At 38.6% G+C, this 23060-nt stretch overlaps 1 protein-coding gene across 7 annotated transcripts in view; it reads left to right on the top strand.

Annotated features, from left to right (window-relative positions):
* KDM5B (lysine demethylase 5B) overlaps positions 1-23060 on the top strand; it is a 78236-nt gene that overhangs the window by 30107 nt on the left and 25069 nt on the right. For all 7 annotated transcript variants that reach the window (XM_070602226.1, XM_070602227.1, XM_008526483.2 and 4 more), the window contains 12 exons: positions 600-677; positions 2282-2404; positions 3067-3237; positions 7997-8131; positions 9951-10047; positions 11233-11342; positions 13443-13601; positions 14060-14179; positions 16143-16301; positions 17322-17503; positions 18872-19034; positions 21699-21818. In XM_070602226.1, the coding sequence (XP_070458327.1) occupies positions 600-677; positions 2282-2404; positions 3067-3237; positions 7997-8131; positions 9951-10047; positions 11233-11342; positions 13443-13601; positions 14060-14179; positions 16143-16301; positions 17322-17503; positions 18872-19034; positions 21699-21818 (1617 nt within the window). The remainder of the gene's footprint in view (positions 1-599; positions 678-2281; positions 2405-3066; positions 3238-7996; positions 8132-9950; positions 10048-11232; positions 11343-13442; positions 13602-14059; positions 14180-16142; positions 16302-17321; positions 17504-18871; positions 19035-21698; positions 21819-23060) is intronic.

Raw genomic sequence — 23060 nt, 5'->3', positions numbered from 1 at the left:
TGAGCGGTGCCATGTCTGTGGGCAGGATCTGAACTGGTGAAACCCTGGGCCACCGATGCGGAGTGCATGAACTAAACCACCCAGCCATGGGGCCAGCCCCAAGGATGATTTTTAAAATTGGTTTTGGTTGTCAGTTTTTTTCTTTTCCCTCCACAGAAGAACTTATCCTCAATTTTATAGTACAAGTTAATGTAACTAGAAGGTTACGTGTGTAAACATAGTTTGCAGATAACTTGACATTATTACATATAGCTATTGTGTAAAAAGAGGGGTATTTCTATGGAATAGAGGAGTCAAAGTCTTTTTTGCCCAGGTCATTGATTTTACAGTAGAGGTTGAGGCTCAGTGACAGTGCTCGATTGGAAGGATGTGAGTTAGGGGTGTCTGCAGGATATATCATTTATTTGGGTAAGGGTGGTTATACACATTCTGCTGTTCTGGTAGAGTAAAGGTTGAGAAACTATTACCCTATGTTCTGTTTTGTTTGAGTGGTTAGAGATGATACACACTTTACTTAACTGGAGTTTTCATCATAAAACAATTTTTTAAATGTTGGGATTATTAAATTCTTCTAATAAAAGCTTTTGCTTCTCCACTAGGATTGGCAGCCACCATTTGCATGTGATGTTGACAAACTTCATTTTACTCCACGTATCCAGAGGCTGAATGAATTGGAGGTAATGTCTTAACTACTATTCTGGTTGCCTGTATTCTGGAGGAACCTTCTTTGAAGAGGTTCTCTCACAAATCTAGTGGTTTTAGTGAAGCTAAAATATTGCCAATAATTTATAATCAAGGTAAAACAAATGGCAATAAGGCCTTTGCAGGAAACCAAATTTCAGTAAAAACTCTTAATTTTGCCAATCGTTTTTGGCCAGTTAATTCATTTAAATCCTTATGAAATTTAGGTGGCAGTCACTAGAATTTAGGTCTTGAAAGGGATGTACTTTGAGAACCATCCAATCGAAAAGATTCTCCAGCTTTACTTTTCTTCCAAATATATAACTTCACTTAGATTTAATAAGGTACTTTAATTTCCCGAGGAGGAGTGAGGAATACAGAGGATTCTCTAGAAAAGAGGTAGTGTTTCTTCAGTCTTTACTGAAATCCTAAAGCATAAGGTGAATAAGGCTTGGGTATTGGTAACATAGAGGTAGGTTGTTTACATTAATGTTTTGCTAGTCTGATTTTCGTGTTGAACCATATTTTGTTTTTCTATGCTAAACCAAATATTTTCAACTTAAATGGAACATATATCCACTGGAATTCTGTTGTCATTGGTGGTAGTAGCATTTAGTGTCTGTATTTTCAAGTATTTCAATGTATTTTTGAGTTAAGCTTGAAAGATAGGAGATGGGTACTAATTTTGAGGTCTTAGAATGTGGTTGGGAACATCTGGACGTTGATCTCAGTTTGGGTCTTGTGCAAGATAAAACTTCTAAAACCATCTGACTTATATTTTACAAGGAGGGGAAAGAAAAATGACAAAAATTTTTAAATGACTTGTAGATGATAGAAATAATCTGTTAAAGGAATACCCTTTAGAAAGTTTCCCTGATTTCCTGTTATCTTTATGCTATCAGGACTTAAGAAAATTGATATAGAATCACTATTGTAAACCTGTTTTTAGATTTGTGATTCAGCAAATAAGGAAATTGGTACTTGGGGAGCACAGACAGGCCTTTAAAATATCCAAATTGTAGAGACTGGCCCCGTGGCGTAGCGGTTAAGTTTGTGTACTCTTCTTGGACAGCCTGGGGTTTGCCAGTTCGGATCTCGGGTGCAGACCTACACACCACTCATCAAGCTGTGCTGTGGCGGCATGCCACATACAGAATAGAGGAAAATTGGCAGAGATGTTAGCTCAGGGACAGTCTTCCTCACACTCAGAAAAAATAATAAAATACCCTAATTGTAAAAAGACCAAGGGAGGCGTCCAGAAGCTTGCTTGTCAGATAGTTTTAACGAATAACACAAAATTCTGCTTATAGTACTTCTTAAATGAAGCATCTTTCAGAGTTCCTGCTTATGTTATGGGAGGCTTACTGAGTGTTTAACTCCTAGCCTGGCACGTGGTATTGGCTAAATTAAGTTTTTGTTGTGTTAACGTATAATTATTTGACCAGCTTTATTTTGTATGTTTTTGGCAGCTTCTCTCTTGAATTGGGAAGTGGCATTGCACTTAAATTATTCTCAGAATGAAAATATCACATGCACAGGTAATAGGCAAGAACTTTAAAATAAGCTAGGTAAGATTAAAACTCAATTCTTTGTCATTTAGGCTCAGACTCGTGTAAAATTGAATTTCTTGGACCAGATTGCAAAGTACTGGGAGTTACAGGGTAGTACTCTGAAAATTCCACATGTGGAGAGGAAGATCTTGGACTTATTTCAACTTAATAAGGTAAAGGCTAATGCCCATCTCTCTCATTTAATAATCTTTCTGATAGCATGAATTTGATCTTCTTTGCCTTACGAAGAAACTTAGTGTTTGAAATATGTGAAAAGAAATTTTCTGTTCAGTCTTGTAAGTCTTGTAGTCTTGTAAGATACTCCTTTCTATTTTATTACAGATAAGACAGTTGAGGCTCAGGGAGAAAATTGACCAAGCTGAAAAGACTGTGTCATAATTCAGTACCTTAACTTAAGGTTCACTTCAATCTGAAGCCTGCATACTTTCCACCAAACATACCACCATCCTGCCTACTCCTTATCTCATGGAGATTTTTAAGGATCATTGAGTTGGACTAAGTACTAGGATGCTTTCTTTATTAGAGATTTAATTGTTAATCTAGTTCTTCCTTCCAGAAAATCTTGACTGCTTTGGGGAACTCAGAAGTAGCTTTTGGGGAGTAGAAAAATGTTTTTGCTGCCGAAAGCAATTTTAATTTTCTAGCATAAAAGTAATAGTACATGTATATTTTCTTTTGACTTGGAAAGTGTATTTTTAAAAGATTACCACAGCCAAGAACATTTAGGTCTTGGAGTTACATACCTAGGCACGATGGATTTACAAGTAATTTCCCCATAGGTGTGTCTCATTTCTTTTGCCATTTTATTTAACAGTTAGTTGCAGAAGAAGGTGGATTTGCAGTGGTTTGCAAGGATAGAAAGTGGACCAAAATTGCCACCAAGATGGGTTTTGCTCCTGGCAAAGCTGTCGGTTCCCATATCAGAGGGCATTATGAGCGAATCCTCAACCCCTACAACTTATTCCTGTCTGGAGACAGTTTGAGAGTGAGTATTGGGGCCAGGCTTAACCTGTTTTACTTCACTGCTTATTGGTACACTGTGTTTTAGGGGGAATGAAAAAGCCTTTATTATGTGTGAAGGACATTGGTTAGAAGACTTTGGTCAATTTTTCCTCTGATGTTTTGGCTGTTCTGTTTTGAGAGCAGCCATACTTAGAAGTTTGTTTTTAGAATGAATGAGACTGTAGAGGAAATAACCTTTTTGCTGTCAAAAGCTGAAATCTATATCAACTTCACTATAGATGTTTCTTCCTTACAACAAGGAGTTGGTTATTATCTACTTTTATGGGTTATGCTTTTGCATTCATTTACTAGTTGTCACATGAAGGTACAAGATGTGAAATACTTGTCTTCTAGTTCTCTTTTGCCAGCTGAGATCTCCAAGGAGATTTTCAGATGGAATGTTGATATTGGTAAAGGTTGAGGGATTTAATAATGCTGGAAAATTGAGGGATCCCTTTTCTGATAGTTTCTGTGTAGCCATGTTTGTTTCCTTACAAAGATGGTACTTGCCAAAATGTTCAGATAAAAACTTTCGTTCTAATTAAAGTAAAACAATATGAGAAAAACCTCCCACTTATTTCAGGGCCCTGGTAGAAAGAAGAATGTCATACTTCATTTACACCTTTTTAGTTACTCTTAGAGTAGTGAGCCCTATAATTTTAAGAATTGTCACTGCGCTATAGAGGGGTAGGAAGATGATAGAGTTTCAGAGGGTAAACTGCTAATCAAAACTCTGTCTTGATATTATAGACATACCATCTGTAATGCTTAAATCCTAAAGATTTTTGTAGCATTGTGTTTTTCTTCCCTCTCTTCTTCTTGATTCCAGGTGAGTTTTCTTTTCAGTCTAGAAAAATATAACAAATCTAATATTCAGAAAGTTGAGGGGTTCTTTTTTTGTTTTTTGGGTTTTTTTTAATGTATGTTGTGTGACTGTTTAATGAGCCTGTGGATGAAATTGTTTAGAATGCTGTATGTGGAACCTTTATGCCTCTGTTTTAGAATCAGACTAAGAGATCCAGTTGTCCACAATAGATTTTCCCCTTATTGACCTTTTTTCTCTGTATGGGAGTTACAGTGAATAAAGGGAAAGAGAGAATCTCCCTGTTTTATGGCTTGCGACATTTTAGAAACACCTCGTCTCCATCTTCAGAGGGGCAGTGTAGTTTCATAGTTGAAAAACATGTAAACATTTATACGGAGTCTGAAAAGAACAGGTATTTAAAGATACCCTTTACAAGCATTACATCCACAGCACAGATAAATATCTGTTGAGGGGCCTCCTATGTGCCAAGCATGTTCTAGGCACTGATATCTATTCACTGTAAAAAGTTTCAAAACAAAGGAAAGGGGCAAGCCTGTGGCGTGGTGGTGAAGTTCTGCTCTCTGCTTTGGGGGCCCAGGTTCGTGGGTTCGGATCCCAGCATGGACCTACACACCACTCGTTAAGTCATGCTGTGGTGGTGTCCCACATACAGAATCGAGGAAGATGGGCACAGATGTTAGCTCAGCAAAGATCTTCCTCAAGCAAAAAGAGGAAGATTGGCAGGGGCTGGCCCCGTGGCCGAGTGGTTAAGTTCGCGCGCTCCGCTGCAGGCGGCCCAGTGTTTCGTTAGTTCGAATCCTGGGCACGGACATGGCACTGCTCATCAGACCACGCTGAGGCAGCGTCCCACATGCCACAACTAGAAGAACCCACAACGAAGAATACACAACTATGTACCGGGGGGCTTTGGGGAGAAAAAGGAAAAAATAAAATCTTTAAAAAAAAAAAAAAAAAAAAAAAAGAAAAAAAAAAGAGGAAGATTGGCAACAGATACTACCTCAGGGCCAATCTTCCTCACCAAAAAAAAAACCCCCATGGGGCCAAGCCCGGTGGCACAGTGGTCAGGGGCACAGGTTCCACTTCGACAGCCGAGGGTTCACCAGTTCGGATCCTGGGTGCAGACATGGCACTGCTTGGCAGACCGTGCTGTGGTGGGTGTCCCACATGTAAAGTAGAGAAGATGGGCATGGATGTTAGCTCAGGGCCAGTCTTCCTCAGCAAGAGAGGAGGAGTGACAGCACATGTTAGTTCAGGGCTAATCTTCCTCAAAAAACACAAAACCCCACAAACTAACAAAGGAAAGCATGATGAAAATAAAATCACTCTTAATCCTCTTACCTGTTTTTTTTTTTTTTCCAAGGTTGTCTTTATGCATATGTACGCAAATTGGGAGTGTCTTCTTCATATGCAGTATTGTAGCTTGCTTTTTTCCTACTTAACATATCATGAGCATTTGCTATGTCATTTAATATTTTTGAAGATAGAGTTTTTAATGACTCTGTGGCATTCCATTTTTATTGCCAGACCTTGATTTCTCCTTGACTTTTGATTTTTAGGTTGGCTCCATTTTTTTTAAAAATTTTAATACTATGATGGGCGTTCTTTTGTATGTAAATTTTTATGCCTGTTTAGTTTTGAAAATAATTTTTACAGGAAATGAGAATTGGAATACATATGTTTTAAACAAGAATGGGAAACAGCAATGAGATACCACTACACACCTACTAGAATGGCCAAAATTCAGAACACTAACAAAACCAAATGCTGGCAAGGATGTGGAGCAACAGGAACTCTTTCATTGTTGGTGGGAACCAAAATGGTACAGCCACTTTGGGAGACAGTTTGGTGCTTTCTTAGAAAATTAAACATACTCTTACCTTGCCATACAATCCAGCAATCATATTCCTTGGTGTTTACCCAGGGGAGTTGAAAACTTACGTCCACACAAAAGCCTGCACATGGATGTGCAGCTTTATTAAAAAAAAGCAGCTTTATTATTCGTAATTGCCAAAACTTGAAAGCAACCCGGTTTCTCAAAGGTTAAAATTAATGAATCTGTACCTGATAGCATTAGATATAAAACAAACACCTCAGGTATGTGTTTTGAACTGAGGTTTGGAAAAAAATAATAAAGCTCTTCATATGTATTCTGAAAAGCTTCTGAGCTTGATTTTACCTTAAGCCTCTAACATCCTTATAGAACCAAGCAGACCATAGATTATGGAAACATTTAGACTAGTCGGAGATAGGGACCACATATATAATATCTGCATTTCTGATGATCCACTTAATAAAATTTGTCATTCAGCTCAATTTATGTCTCCACAGTCACACATACTGTTAGGTCTCAAACAGAAAGTTCATATAATACATTAAAAGAAGTTAATTTAGATGATGGACAGGTTTTATTCCCATCTGCATGATTTCATTCAACATACTCTAAATGTTCAATGGAGGACTTATTTACAGAATGGAGAGTGATATCCCTTACTAATTAAGTTAACATTTCCAGATCATATCGATGTATAGGTTTAATTAGAATGAGCAGAATATTTAATATTTGTAAGTTGTTGTACCAGTGGTAAATTCATTACTTATGAAGTATCTTTATAGTATATCGTATTTCTTAAATGTTAGAAGTAGATTTTGTTAGGTGGTTGTTCTATATTTTCTTTTATCCTGCCCCCATTTTCTGGATTCTTTCTTTAAATGTTATGAGGAAGGAGCCAGTCTTGTTAGTGAGACTGTCTGGTAGTAATGGTGCCCAAAGAGCCAAGAGTTCTGGAAGGTTGTTATTTCAATGTATCTTATTCCAAGTATAGACGATATAATATACCCTGAGTATTACATTTTGGAACCTGCTTTTAAAGATGCTTCTTGTGATGTATGTATGTCCTCTTCTGAAGGGGTAGTACTTACTTGAAGTTCCTATTGGATTCAGTGCTGATATTTTGTTGTCACTCTGTTTTGGTATATTAGCATTAGATACCCTCTTTCAGCCAGCTTAGAATCAAACTAAAAAGAAAAATCAAAGCAAGAAGAGACTCTTGTCTGATCAGCACCAAAGTTATTGCTGTGGGCTACCTATTAGCTTTGGCCTTCTGAGTTAGACTTTGTGGGAATATGTTGAAGTAAGTGGGAGAATATGTCGAACTAATAAGGGAGAATAGTCGAATGACTTTTTTTCTCAACTCAGATGATATCTTTGGATAACAGAACATTGTTAGTTAGGTTTAAAACTATAGGATTGTCAAATTTAGAAAACCTATTAGATTCCCTATTTTATTACTTCTAAACACTTTTTAAAAAATGAGATATGTTTAATATGGAAGGTTATTTGGGGAACTTATAAAGGGCCTTCCTAACAGATTGAGTCTTCAATTAATTGACAGTTTCAAGCAGGGGAGAATTGCAGCTGCTCCTTGGGCGTTCCTGGAGCCTGCTGTGGCCTATTGTAATCTGATGACATCAACAATTAAATAAATTTAAGCAGCACCATTCACCTGCTGAAAGTATTTTTTAAGCTAGTGTGGGTGTGATAGATTGGTAACTGCAGACTTTTTTTTTTTTAAGATTTTATTTTTTTTCTTTTTCTCCCCAAAGCCCCCCGGTACATAGTTGCATATTCTTCGTTGTGGGTGCCTCAGCGTGGTTTGACGAGCAGTGCCATGTCCGCACTATTAGCTTTGAACCAACGAAACACTGGGCCGCCTGCAGTGGAGCGCGCGAACTTGACCACTCGGCCATGGGGCGAGCCCCACAGACTTATTTTTGTGTTAGTTTAGATTTTAAAAATTGCTGACCTGTTATGTATCTATGTAAATAATTGTAAAATATACCTTGCACAAATCCAGTGAAATTCTCTAAGATTAACAAAAGAGAGAAATTCATGAGTACAATTGTATTTTATTTCTAGTGTCTGCAGAAGCCAAACCTGACCACAGACACAAAGGACAAGGAGTACAAACCCCACGATATTCCCCAGAGGCAGTCTGTGCAGCCTTCGGAAACATGCCCCCCAGCCCGACGAGCAAAACGCATGAGAGCAGAGGTGAGATGATCAGACAGCATTCCCGAGCCCTAGTACTAATGTCTGTCTGACACTGGATTTCTCTTACGTGTATACTTTTCATAGCTTTGAACCTTGTTAACCTCTCAGAGGGATGCTGTGTGTATTCTAACTTTTACACTTGGGCAAATTGTGCTGTCAAAGGAATATAAGGAATCGAAGACGTTTATGGTGTCTGGACAGACAGCTTCTTAACTATTACCATTCAGAGCCTTAGGAAGAAGAGGCCATCATTGTGGTGGTGTTTGGTTTGCCTGTTACCCTCATGAAGTTAAGCAGTGTTTATTGGGGATTAAGACTAGGAGATATGAAACTGAGGAGATTTTTGCAGAAAAGAATAATTTTTTAAATATAGAGGTTAGAAGATAATGAAACCTGTTTTTCTCTGGCTTCCTAAAAACGAGTATGGAGTCTATGGCAAACATTTATTCTAAGACAGAAAATAATCAGGCAGCATGTTGGTGGGGGCACTGAATATATAAGATGAAGGTCAAACTTGAGGGAAGATCAGGATGGAGTGAAAGACTGATACGAAGGACAGTTTTCTTTTTAAGATTTTTCTGCTCTGACAGGTGTCCCCTGGGAAAGGGAGAAGAATCTTTTCCCAGTTACCTTGTTCCTATTCAGAGATGCGAAGGTTCTGGGTTCCTGCCTTGCTTGATGGGCATATGTTAGGAATTAGGAATTCCTATATAGGAATTAATATATTAGGGACAATTTAGAGCTGGGAAGTCTCATTGCCTTAATTGGGTTTCTAAATCAATCTGTCGTTATTTAATAATTATTGGTGAGGATGAAGAAAAATAAGCCATTTTATTTTCTGAGGAGATGCATAAATAAGGGAATTGTCTTTCACTTAGGGAATTTGGCAATATGAAAAAATCTAGTGACTCCATTTTTCTGAATTGAGGCTTCCTCAGAATGGAAAAATACGGCTGTTTGAAGCCCCATAAGCATGCTTCAAGTTCACTAGTCTAAGAAACAATTCTTGTTTGATCTTTAAATGTGTAAGACATGCCCTAATGCTGGGGATGCCTAGGTTTGCCTTGATGACGTATAATCATGATGATGTCTCCTCGAAAGAAATTCTTTTAGCAGTGGACATCTTGAATATATGTGCAGGGAAAAATGATGAAGTTCCACAGATACTGAAGTGTTACAGACTCCAAAACTTGTTTTGCTTTACTAGTAAGTATTAGCACTTCAAGAAACAATGGAAACTGAGACTGGCTTTAGATGCCCTCAATGATAAGGGAATCCTTAACAATTTAGTATTGTTAGAAGAGTAGTTTGTAATAACGCTTTACTAAAAGAATCGATAGAAAATAATTGTGGAAGCTGAGTTTTTCATCAGTGCTGGCAGACTTTGGAAGAAGCCAGCAAACTCTTACAGGCTAATGAAATTATGATATGTATATAACTTTATGATTTGGCTTAGTGATGACTGAATAAAGTCTAAGATGTATAGATGAGAACTGAGAAGCTTCTAGAAGGAGAATAAAAGCTTTTCCCAGTTTGAGTAGTAACACTTCCATAATTTGTTCCTAATCCTTTGACTTTTCCCTATTTTTTTACCTATTGAAATGAAGAATACCCTTGCAACTTCTAAGATTTCTCATTCATTCCTTGAATAATAATTTTAAGTGAGCTCTCTCCTGTAAGGGGAGAGAGAAGTATGTTTTGAATGCTTATCAATAGAGATGATTTATAAGATTATAGTCACCTTGAGATTCAAATTGGATTTTAGAAGTTTTCTTTCTTTTTAAAGGAAATATTCATGTATATGACAATTTTTTTAAAGGCCATGAATATTAAAATAGAGCTGGAAGAGACAACAGAAGCCAGAACTCATAACCTGAGACGTCGAATGGGTTGTCCTACTCCAAAATGTGAAAATGGTAAGAAAGTTTATCCACAAATAGGGAAGAAGTAAACAATAAGTAATAAAAAATAATTATTCATTTATTAATTAAGAGAACATTTGAGCAGCTGTTACATACTAGTCAAGGGGTTGGGCCTTGAGAAATAAAATTGTGATATATTAATGTCCTTGTTCTCATAGTTGAGTTACCAGTAGGAGAGGAAAACAGATGACTATATGACTATTAGAAATGTGATTTAGTTTCTTAACTGTCACTAGTTGCTACTTTGAAATTTGATTCAGTAGCATTCATAGAAAAGAAGTGATTTGTGAAAAGCATAGATGCCTTTTACTGAGTGTGTGATAGGTTTATTTCAGACACAACAGGCAGACTTACTTTCTGAATCTGAATTTTAGTTCATAATTGCTTGCTTGGTTATTGCTTGATGTCAGTCACTGGTTTGGGACTCTGTTAAGAGAAATCCTATATCCATATAGGCAGGCACATGCAAATGAAGTTATTAAAATTGGCTCTTCTTGGTGATTGGTGAGTTAGTGGAAGGGCAGCACAATGTAGTGGAAAGTAGACTGATTTTTAAAAACACAGATCTGAATCTGAATCCTGGTTCAGATTTAGTTGTATGACTTGAGAGATATTTCTTGACTTCTTTTAATGTCGGTTTCCTTACCTTTGAAATGGATTTGTTGCCAAAGATTAATTAATGTATGGAAAGCGTTTAGCATGATCCGTACCACAGGACAGTTCATTAATTGATAGCCAGCGTTTTGGCCCAAATTCTCAGTCTTTGGAACCAGGAACTTGGAGAGGTAAATAATCGTAGATCATGGGACAGATAGTCTGTAATGTGGAAGAGGAGCAGTTGGTGAGTTGTCAGTCTCTCACAGTCAAAATGAAAAAAAACTTGCTTTCATCAGTGTATGTTGTCGTCTTAAGAAGACTGTGTCTTCAGCACCTATTTTAAAAGCATGGAAACCTGAGCAGCATCTCCAGAAGTACCCACATCTTGGAGTCTAGATGATGTGAGAGTTTGCATTTTATCATGAAGTAATCAGCACTGAGCCCTTGAACATAGTGATAACATTGGGTGCTGCTGCTGCTAAAATGAAACACAAAGTGGTTTGTGTCCAGTGTGTACCTTGGGAGGGAGGAAGCTGAGAAAAGCTGAGTACAGAAAGAGCTAATGTGGATTGCTTCTTACAGAGAAAGAAATGAAAAGCAACATCAAGCAAGAACCCATTGAGAAGAAAGAGTATATTGTAGAAAGTGAAAAGGAAAAACCCAAGAGTCGATCTAAAAAAACTACCAATGCTGTGAGTTGGAAACTAACCCCCGCGCCCCTTCCTCCGCCTCCCCCAGTTTATACTTTTGTTCCTTTCTTAGGACTGCTAACTTAGTGTCTGATAGTGAAAAGACCTTGTCTAGTCAAGTTATAGGATCAGTTTATAATTGAGGAAATACACAAATGCGTCATGAAGATAGAAGTAACATCTGAGGGGCATTGACAGCTGTTTTTCTTGAGTACATTCAGTGTAGCACCAAATGATGGTGACCTGGATCGTATACAGAGTTTTCATAAAGCACTGGCCCCTCCGGATGAGCTGAAGGCTAGATCAGAATTTAAGTTGATGCTTTCCAGCTTTCCCACAAGGAAGGAAAAGAAAAGGAAAAAGAAGGAGTGGGGCCTCGAGGCGAGGACCCAGCAGAGTGTGGAGGACTGGGCAGCCGTTTATTCAGATGGAAACTTAAAGTCAAGCTTGAGAGCATTAGAGAGGATCCAGTTGCTTTTCTTCTTTGCCCTCTCTGAGAGCCCAATGAGTAGCTTGATAAGAGTGCTTTTTATCTTGGAATTTGAAATTATTCCAATTAAATCTTCTCTTCATAAATACCATTTCCCATTCCCTCCACGACCCAAAAAAAGTATTATCAAAAGCTGACAGAGCCCAGGTTTTTGTTTACTACAATAAAAAGACTATGACAAAGTGAGATTCCCTTAGCTTTCTATTATTGGGTAATGTATTGGTTTGCTAGGGCTGCCACAACAAAGTACCACAGACTGAATGGCTTGAACAGAAATTTATCTTCCCACAGTTCTGGAGGCTAGAATTCTGAGATCAAGGTGTCCATAGTGTTTTTTCCTGAGTCCCTCTCTCCTTGGCTTGTAGATGGTTTCTCCCTATGTCTTCACATGGCCTACCTCTGTCTGTATCTGTGTCCTAAGCTCTTCCTCTTATGAGAACATTAGTCTTATTGGTTTAGGGCACACCCTAAAGACCTCATGTTATTTTAATTAATTATCTATTTAAAGACCCTTTTTCCAAATACAGTCGCATTCTGAGGTACTAGGGCTTATGACTCAAGATAGGAATTTTGGGGGAACACAATTCAACCCACAACAGGTAATGACTATTTTAATCACTGTGTATTTGGGGAACTTCTTAACCATGACTCTTTAATTAGACTATAAAATGGTAATTTAATGTGGTTAATTAACTTAAAACAGTTTTTCTTGCCTTTTTCTTTTTAAGATTGGCACCTGAGCTAACAACGGTTGCCAATCTTTTTTTTTCTTTTCTTTTCTGCTGCTTCTCCCTCAAATACCCCCAGTACAGAGTTGTATATTTTTTAGTTGTGGGTCCTTCTAGTTGTGGCATGTGGGATACCGCCTCACCGTGACCTGATGAGCAGTGCCATGTGCTCGCCCAGGATCCCAACCGGCGAAACCCTGGGCCGCCGCAGCAGAGCGTGCGAACTTAACCACTCGGCCATGGGGCCGGCCCCTTTCTTTCCTTTTAAACATAGCCAAATTGAAGTTCTTTATAAATTCTGGTTTTGGTTAGGCTGATAATTTATTATCTAACGTCTTATTCTTCTAGAAGACTATCTTTCTAATCTACTGAAAGCTGGATATTTAAGTACCAAACTTTAATTAAAACACACAATTGAGAAAGCTTGGAGATCACACTTCAGAGCTGGGAATGCATTAGGTATTATGAAATATCTCTTACAGAAGGTGAAGCATTTTTATTTAAAATATTCCTTATATTGGGGCCGGCCCCATGGCTGAATCGTTAAGTTCACGTGCTCCACTTCGGCGGCCCAGGGTTTCGCTGGTTCGGATCCTGGGTGCAGACGTGGCACCGCTCGTCAGGCCACGCTGAGGCGATGTCCCACATGTCACAACTAGAAGGACCCACAACTAAAAATACACAACTATGTACCGGGGGGCTTTGGGGAGAAAAAGGAAAAAAATAAAATCTTTAAAATATTCCTTATAGAGGGTGAAGCATTTTTCCATTTGAAGCAGGGTGGAGAGACTAGATTATGCCTCAGATCCATTTCATTCTTAGAATTTCACAAAATCAAATAGTAGCTCATGTCCCTTTGTTTTGTACCCATTTTCTTTGCTACAGGTGGACCTGTATGTCTGCCTTTTATGTGGCAGTGGCAACGATGAGGACCGGCTTCTCTTGTGTGATGGGTGTGATGACAGTTACCATACCTTTTGCTTGATCCCACCACTCCATGATGTTCCCAAGGGAGACTGGAGGTGTCCTAAGTGTTTGGCTCAGGTAAGAATTAATGGCAGAAATAGCTTTAGAAAATTCCCTTCAGAATATTTTTTTTTTGCCTTTGGGTTTTAGATTTGTTAATTCATAATAATGAGGCCCATGAAAAAAACTAGGCTGAAGCTGAATAAGAAGGAGGTCTTGGAACTGAGTTCCACAGCTATGCAGCGCTAAGAGGCAGCGCTAAGTATAGGTAAAAAAATTTTTCGTTTGAAAAAGCGCTTCATGCTCTTTGCAAAAATTCTTAAACACTGAATGACTTAAAAGATAGAGATAGGATTTCACAATCCATAGATACCCATTGTCAATGTTTTGGCATTTTAAATGGAATTACACCACCTAAGTAATTTTAGTAATCTATATATACACACATATATAAATAAATGAAATATAAACAAATATATATATAATAAAAAGTGTTTTTTCTCTTTTTTACTTTTCTTTCTTTTTTTGCTCCCCAGGAATGTAGTAAGCCACAAGAAGCATTTGGCTTTGAACAAGCAGCCAGGGACTATACTCTCCGTACTTTTGGGGAAATGGCAGATGCGTTCAAATCTGATTACTTCAACATGCCAGTCCATGTATGTACATACGTACTGCTTTGATTTAGGATTTTAGTAACTTTTGGAGAAAGGTGTATCTGAAGACAAATTTGAGTTGGCGGTTATCTCTAATAGTCATTATCATGCACAATGAAACCTTTAATTTGTTTAGTGGTGTTAAAATTCCACAGTACTTTAAAGTGCATTCTAATTTTTCAATTCATTTCTGTAAAGATAAGCTTTTCCACACAGATTGTACAGCAACAGTAACAATACCAATAAAGAAAATCACCAGTAATCCTTTCAGCTCAAACTATGTGCCAATCAGTGTGCTATGAATTGGGAACATGTTTATATATTGTCATGTTATCATAAGTTAGTATTGTAAACTTTTGGATGAGTTCATTTTACATTCTCCTTTATTCGCTTAGAAGTATAAGCATGTTTCATTCAGCATTTAATATTCCATCAGATGAGTACATCAAAATTAAATGGTTTTCTGCTGTAATTCTGGATACATAAGCTGTGTTTTTTCTCACTGCTAACAAAGTGCTATAGCAAACACTTGATGCATGTAGATCTTTTTAGTTGGATTCTTTTCTTGGGATGAATACTGAGATCAGATGAGAGTGTGTGTCCATTCTTTCCCCAGAAATAGTTAATAATAGATAATAGCTGTATCATTTATGGGACCCCAGCAATGTATGGGTGAACATGTTTTTCCTTAATATCACTAATATTAGCTGTAAAGTTACTTAAAGTGTTTGCTTATTGGGGGGCTCACCTGATGGCTTAGTGGTTAAGTTTGGCGTGCTCTGCTTTGGCAGCGACCCGTATACAAAATAGAGGAAGATTGGGGATGAATCTTCCTCAAGCAGAGAGAGGAAGATTGGCAACAGATGTTAGCTCAGGATGAATCTTCCTCAGCAAAAAACCCAAACAAACTGCTTATTTAATGGGCTTATAAATTCAAGTAATACTCCATTTGAATTTTCAGTTATTTTTTTTTGTGAGGAAGATGGGCCCCGAGCTAATATCTGTTGCCAATCCTCCGCTTTTTGCTTGGGGAAGATTTGCCCTGCGCTAAGATCTGTGCCAATCTTCCTCTATTTTATGTGGGATGCTGCCATAGTGTGGCTTGACGAGTGGTATTAGGTCCGCGCCTGGGTTCTGAACCTGCAAACCAGGGCAGCTGAAGTGGAGCATGTGAACCTAACTACCACGCCACTGGGCCGGCCCAAATTTTCCATTGTTTTGACCCCTCATGCATTATATTATTTCCCCGTGTGTTTGCTTAACCAGTCCTGGTGACTCGCAGAAGACCTCTTCTATCTGTGATTGGCTTTTTATTTTACTTAAAAGATGAGGACTTTGATGGATAGGCTTTTGGATTACCTGCCTCTGGATTTGCATCACATTAACAACAGATCCTAGACAATGAGTCTGGTGGCTCTTTATGTTATTAGTGCATGCTGTTATAAGTAATTGCTGTTTTTGATCATTTTCTGCACTGTCTTTTTCATCATGGTTGCCTACATTAGTCTCAGCCAAGTTTAGCAAAAAGAATGAAAGGATGGATGCAGATAATGTGTTTGAACGTATCACAAAGGGTAAAGCATCATTCAAACACAGCTAACTATTACTGTAGAGTAGTCACCTAAGCTGTGTGTCACATCCTTGAAACAAAAAAATATCCCCAGTTTTTATGTGTGAGCATTTTGCTTTTCCTTGACTCCCTTTTACAGTAGTGGCCAGGTTGGTGATAGAGGAACCTGAATTCTTAATCAATTCTTAGCTCTTTTAGTTATAAAATTCCTTGTGGAAAATAATTTCATATCTGGACTGTCTGTGATCTACTGTGGAACATCATGGGCACAATTTTTCCTTAGGGTGCTATCCTGTGATTCCTGTCACTTAGCTTATCTAGACGGATTGCTCACAGGCAGTTTGTGAATGTCTGAGAAAATTCCTTTTTTCCTCTTCCTCATTGTTTTGTTTCCAGATGGTTCCCACAGAACTGGTCGAGAAGGAATTTTGGCGACTGGTAAGCACTATTGAAGAGGATGTCACAGTGGAATATGGAGCTGATATTGCCTCAAAGGAATTTGGCAGTGGCTTCCCTGTCCGTGACGGGAAAATCAAACTTTCACCTGAGGAGGAGGTAGGCTCTTGCTGTGAGATGCTTATATATTGAGGTAGAGACCTGCATTTAAAGCTGATAATTCAACATATTCTTGATCTAAAGGGCATAATATGGATTAATAGCAGCCTTTCTGCAAAAAATAAATATAGCTTGGAACTCGAGTTACTAGTTGAAATTCTATTTGGTTGAGTTAAAGTAATTTATGATTACTTTCAGCCAGTCCTTAATTACCAGGTTTTTAACAACTTGAAGAAAAGTAGAAAGAGCCCACAGAAGAATTCTAGTCACAACTATGCCACTAAGTTGTGGTGATATGGGAAAATTATGTGCCTCCGTTTGCCTTCAGATTCTAAAATTTTGGTTTCTTCTAAAGAAAATCCGAGGGATTGGGACCAGACCTAGTCATCTTTGCACTTTAGTGGTTATGAGTTTATTATTTTCCACACTAGCAAGCTCCTAGGGAGGTTTTTATTCCTATCCTAGTAGGAAGTCAGATCTTTTTGGTAAACATTTTTGAAATGTAAAACACACGCAGAAAAGTACAGAATCGTATGTGTACAGCTTGATGAATTTTCACAAACTGAACACTACACCCATGTAACCAGCACTAGTACAAGAAATAGAACTTTACCAGTACCCCAGAAGCTTCCCTTTTGTTCTCTCTCCTTCGCTACCTTCCCTATCTCAGAACAGCCACTATCCTGACTTGTAACACCGTAGATTAGTTTGCCTATTTTTGAACTTTATATAAATGGATTCATACTGTGTATACTGCTTTAGAGGCCCCCCACCAAAGAACGAAACAAAACGAAAAGGGCAGATACAAAAGTATATGCTGAGTCCATTTCTATAAAGCTCAAGGCTGGGCAAAACTAATATGTGGACATCCAAGAAGTCAGCCTAGTGGCCTCTCCTCCCTCTCTCCCGCCTCAGCCTTTGTATTTTGGAGGATACTATTTTCAGCCAAGTTTTTGAAACAGTCACAGTTCTAAAATGTTAGCATGATATAGCTATACCTTTATGCTTGTCTCCTTTTAGGAATATCTTGATAGTGGTTGGAATTTGAACAATATGCCTGTGATGGAGCAGTCTGTCCTTGCCCATATTACTGCTGATATATGTGGCATGAAACTTCCTTGGTTATATGTAGGAATGTGCTTTTCTTCATTCTGCTGGCATATTGAAGACCACTGGAGCTATTCAATTAACTACCTGCACTGGTGAGAAATTCCAAATAACCTGTGAATAGTATGTAAATTGGGTCGGGAAACTTTCTTTTTCATCTCAGATATGTCTTACCTGTGATACGTCTCCTGACTGTGTCAGAAGAGTACTGAGCTGTTCTTTTTCTTAAAGATTTTTCACTACTGTTGAGCAGGCATCCTACCAAATTAAGACAGTGGTTCTTAAGGTTTCCTAGGGAACACATGAATCCCTCGAAATGGCGCACACGCTATTTTTCAAGTATAACGTTTCTGACAGCTTTTATCCTATTGTCAAAGAAGTCTTTACTCACAGAAAGATTAAAAAACATGAGCATTACCGTCACCGTGGAAAATCTCATTCGGTGGCTGTGGTGGCCCAAATAGCCCTTAGGAGAGGAGTGTAGGTGCCCGTCCCTGGGACCGCCAACTTTTGCTTTGTATGCTGAATCCTCACATCGCAACACAAAGTTGAGTGGCCTTGTCCTTGTGTGTGTGTGAAGGGCGGCGGTAGGGGGAAAGAGGGGACAGGTATTTGGACTTTTTAAACTCTTCGACCAAAGCCTTTTCCTCTTTTCAGGTCTCTGTGTGTTGTCCCTCCATTTCCCTTGCTTTTCTAAGTACAAAAACATTTGGAGATCTGCAACTCACTGAAATCCCCACAAGAGGAATTTGAAGCTGTACCACAATAAAGAGGGAATGGGCACATACACGCAGAGCATCACTTCTGCTCCCCCCCTAGGCAATTGCTCCCAGCTGTAAAATGAAGACTGTATTTACCATATCTCACAGGGATGTCACAGATTAATTGGTTGGCAGTTTAAAGTGCTTTGAAGAATAAGAGCTCTTTAGAAATGCTAATTGCCTTATTAGTGTTTGATTCAACCTCCCCTGTCAGAATGGACAAGGGAAAAGGAAGATGGAGAGTTGCCATCCCTTGTCAATTGCTGTAAGAAATTGTGGTAACCACATATCTTGTAGCTAACGTGATACCTTATGTTGTTAGAAATTCTGGAAAATCTGTATTTTCTAAAGGGTCAGATGAAAATGGGAGGGAGAATCTTGAGGGACCTCAGATGGAAAGTCTCATGTTTTAAACTTTATATGCTTGAAGGGGGAAAATGCATTACATATGTTCAGATCACATTTCTAATGATACTTCTTTAGTTTGAACATTCCTTTGTAGCATAGTTTTACAAAGCAGAGTCTGAAAAATATGAACTGGTTAACCATTTTGTTTGTGTTGGTATTGCAGATTGAGAGAGAGAGAGTGTGTGTGTGTGTGTGTGACTAAGTGAGCGATTTGAAGAAGCTACTGAAATTTCATGTTTATGTTTTTTTTTTTTTTTTTTTTGAAATTGATTTATTTTTACAATCTATTTCCAGGGGTGAGCCAAAAACCTGGTATGGGGTCCCAGGGTATGCTGCCGAGCAGCTAGAAAATGTAATGAAGAAACTCGCTCCAGAGCTCTTTGTGTCCCAGCCAGATCTCCTCCATCAGCTTGTGACCATCATGAACCCCAATACCCTGATGACTCATCAAGTGCCTGTATGTTCTGGGTCAATCCTTCTGCCACTCATTCATCACTTTTTCTTTTCCCTGTTATTCATTTTTTTATGAACTTGATTTGCTTATGTCTTTTCCGTAGCATAACTTGATAGTAGAAACAGCTGTTTGGTATAATTTGATCCAGTATTGCATTAAGCCAGTGGCACTGGATCTCAGACACCATAAAAACTAATTTGTTGCAGCTAATAACTAGATTGCTGAGCAGCTTTACTTTGCACGTAAGTGCAATGCTTTGTTTTCTTTTTTTGTGTATCCAGTTCACTTGTTTTTAGTATATTCACAAGTTGTACAGCCATCACTACTAATGCTTTCTAAACTATAATTTTTGTTTATAACCTGAGTCCTTCAGTGCAACAAAACAAAAACCTTAAAAAGTAAATGTTATTTGTACTATAAATTAGTTTATTGTGAACATGGCTAGGTTCTGTTTTAATTAGGTCTAAATCTAGTGGCAGAGTCCTTCATGCTCTGTCCCTACTTTAAAAAATAATTTATGGAAGCTACATGATCTTAATTTTGAATGATCAACTGAAATGACATGCTTGGTAGATCTTGGTTATGTTACACCCCCGTCCCTAATTAAGCTAATTTTAAGAGAATTTTTTCAAGATCTTGAGCTTGGGTTTCAGGGTTCCCACTCTAGACTGATAGCTGTTATTGGTGATATGTCCTCTGAGGTTGCTATACAAAGGGACACTTATTTGTATACTGGCTTCCTTTTGTTAAATAGTCTGAAGATATTTTGGGAGGCCAGATTGAGATGTATGAAGTTGAAGAGCCTATCTTAATTGAATTAGCTAAATCAAATATAAGTGATACATTTACAGTGCTAAAGTGAACTCTTAATCTTGCTGTGACCTAAATTTTATGCTTTTGGGTCCATAGGCTAGTAAGTGGGGGCAGATGGAAAGACTTTTCTTTGAGGGATCATAATTATTCATGGGCCATAGCTTAGAAAATAATGACCAGTAACTACTAAAATAACACCATCTCTTCATTGTTGGTGTTTTCCACATTGATACCACCCCCAAATTGATTGATCTTTTCGATTTGTTGTAGGTAGCTTGCCCTAAATGAGACCTCTGGCTGTGGTTCTTTAATAATTCAGCAAACCATGTGGGGCTAGATTCTGGACCTACAGAGATAGATGAATGAACTTTTGCATTCAGGGACTCACAATTTAATGGAAAAGACAAATAATGTTTATACAGACAATGGAAGGGTAGCGTGGTTTGACAGTGGTGTCAGTTAACAGACTGACCCATTAACTCTATGAAGAATCAGGGCTCATAATGACATTTAAACTAGGACTTGGGAGCTCTGATGAGGAGTATGTTTGGCAGAGAGTTGAGAGGAGGGAGGAGGTGGTCCGGGTAGAAGGGATTGTGCTCATGTGGTGGGTAGTGGTCTTCAAACTTGGGCCTGTATCAGAACCTGAAGGGAATGTTAGAGTGCACACGGCTGAGTCTTACTCCCAGGGTTTCTTGTTCTGTTGGTGTGGCTGGTCTTGAGAATTTGCGTTTCCAGCAAGTTCAAGTTCCAACACCAGTTGTTATTGATACTGTTGGTCTGGGAACTACATTTTAGAGAACCACTGATGGACAGAGAGAGACTGAAAAGACACCTAATATTATTACTCTATAAGAATAAGTGTTCAGTCTGAGGATTTGTGTGCCTGGAGCAATATAGGTGTTTCTGAATAAAACTGGTGGTGGAAAAGGGGAGAATTGTTGATGGGAGGTAAGTTTTAGGCCCAAATCAAGAAGAGCTCTGTATGGGATAAGATTGTTGAAATATAGTGAAATTTCTTTAATTGGTGGTAGAAGAAATGTATAATAATATTAGGACATTCTTAATTGTAGTTACATTTAGAAAGTTGTGTCCTGATCCTGGATGTAGCCACATTTTTGTGGTATAAACCGTATTTTCTGTTCAGATACTAATCAACCCTGGTAGTTTGGGGCACCACTCCATCTTGTGGCAGAAATGAGTATTTCTAGGTGATAGTCTGCGTGTTTTTTGTTTGTTTTGTTTTTTTCTGGCTCACTTATTTATTTATTTTTTTGAGGGAGATTAGCCCTGAGCTAACATCTGCTGCCAGTCCTCCTCTTTTTGCTGAGGAAGACTGGCCCTGAGCTAACATCTGTGCCCATCTTCCTCCACTTTATATGTGGTACGCCTACCACAGCATGGCTTGCTAAGCAGTACCATGTCTGCACCCAGGATCCAAATGGGTGAACCCTGGGCTGCCGAAACAGAACGTGCGCACCCAACCACTGCACCACTGGGCTGCCCCCCGCCTTTTTTTTAAAGATTTACTTTTTCTTTTTTCTCCTCAAAGCCCCCCAGTACGTAGTTGTGTATTCTTTTTTTAGTTGTGGGTCGTTCTAGTTGTGGCATGTGGGACGCCTCCTCACCATGGCTTGATGAGTGGTGCCATGTCCGCCCCAAGGATCCGAACCGGCGAAACCCTGCGCCGCTGAAGCAGAGCGCACAAACTTAACCACTCGGCCACAGTTCCAGCCCCATGGCTCACTTTTAATTGACAGAAAGCTACCCTTTCTGGAGAATCATCTGATAGTCTATATCTAGATTGTCTTTTGTGAGAACATCACTAAAAATCTCCAATTTTTGTCTCCTTAGGTTTACCGAACAAATCAGTGTGCTGGGGAGTTTGTGATTACATTTCCAAGAGCCTACCACAGTGGTTTTAATCAAGGTTTTAATTTTGCTGAGGCTGTTAACTTCTGCACTGTTGATTGGGTATGTAATTATGACTTAGTGAACCTTTTCAAATTTATTGCTTTTCTTGCAGAAATGATATATAATACTTTAAAAACTATCATGTATATAGTTGCTTACACCTGTTGCTGCTCAAATGGCGGGGCTGCAAATTGTTTACCATCTACAACAAGAGAAGACACTTGTACCACATTGTAAGTCAAGCCTGTACTAACTAAGCACACTCCATGGTTCAACTGACAATTTCTTCTTTTGTAGCAAGACTTGATGAAGAAAGGAGTCTGTTGATTTACATTTTGGCTGAAGCTCAGTATTTCATTGCAAACTGACAACAAACAGTTCCAGTCTTGAGGCTGTGCTTTATACAGCCCTAGCTTAAATGATCCACAACACAGCAATTTTTATTGAGACATTTGATTTCTGTTAGTTGTAAAGTGGAATTTTTATACAGTTATTTACTGCATAATGACATTTCAGTCAACGACAGACCACATATACGACAGTGGTCCCATAAGATTCTAGTGGAGCTGAAAAATTCTTATCACGTAGTCCGTCTGGAAGAAGACACTGAAGAGTTTTGTCCATGACTTCAGAGGATTTGTCAAAGATGAGGTTACAAAAAATCAACAGGACTCTGGTTGAGATGGCAAACAACTTTAACCTGGATTTGCGTATGGATGAGATGACATTGTGAAGCTCCTAGAGGTGGTTCCTGAGGAACTAACTAATGAGGAGTTGCTGGAAATGGAACAAGAACACATAGCTGAAGAAGAGGCAAGGGAAAAGGAAACTGCAGAAGAAAAAGAAGAACCTCCAAGAAAATGCACAGTGAAGGATTTTGTAGAAGCTCTTGTAGACCTCAACAGGCTCCTTAAAAAGTTTGAAAACATGGACTTCTACACGAAAAGGTTTTTGTTGATAGAGAGGAATATTTGTGGTGCATTGTCTACTTATAAAGCACATCTGTGATGAAAAAAAGAAGCAAACCACCACGGACATATTTCCGAAAAGAGTGATACCTTCTCAAGAAGAGCCTCAGGCAGGTCCTTCAGGAGGCGTTCCAGAAGCAGGCATTGTTATCCTAGGAGATGACGGCTCCATGTTTGTTGTTGCCTCTGAAGACCTTCCAGTGGGGCAAGATATGGCGGTGGAAGACAGTGATATTGATGATCCTGACCCTGTGTAGGCCTAGGCTAATGTGTGTGTGTCTTTAGTTTTTAACAAAACAGTTTAAAAAGTAAAGAAAAAAATAAAAAATTTTAA

Source organism: Equus przewalskii, chromosome 31, assembly GCF_037783145.1.
Source record: "Equus przewalskii isolate Varuska chromosome 31, EquPr2, whole genome shotgun sequence".
Taxonomy (NCBI): domain Eukaryota; kingdom Metazoa; phylum Chordata; class Mammalia; order Perissodactyla; family Equidae; genus Equus; species Equus przewalskii.
The sequence above is the reverse complement of the archived record's forward strand: the minus strand, read 5'-3'. Positions and strand labels throughout refer to the sequence as shown.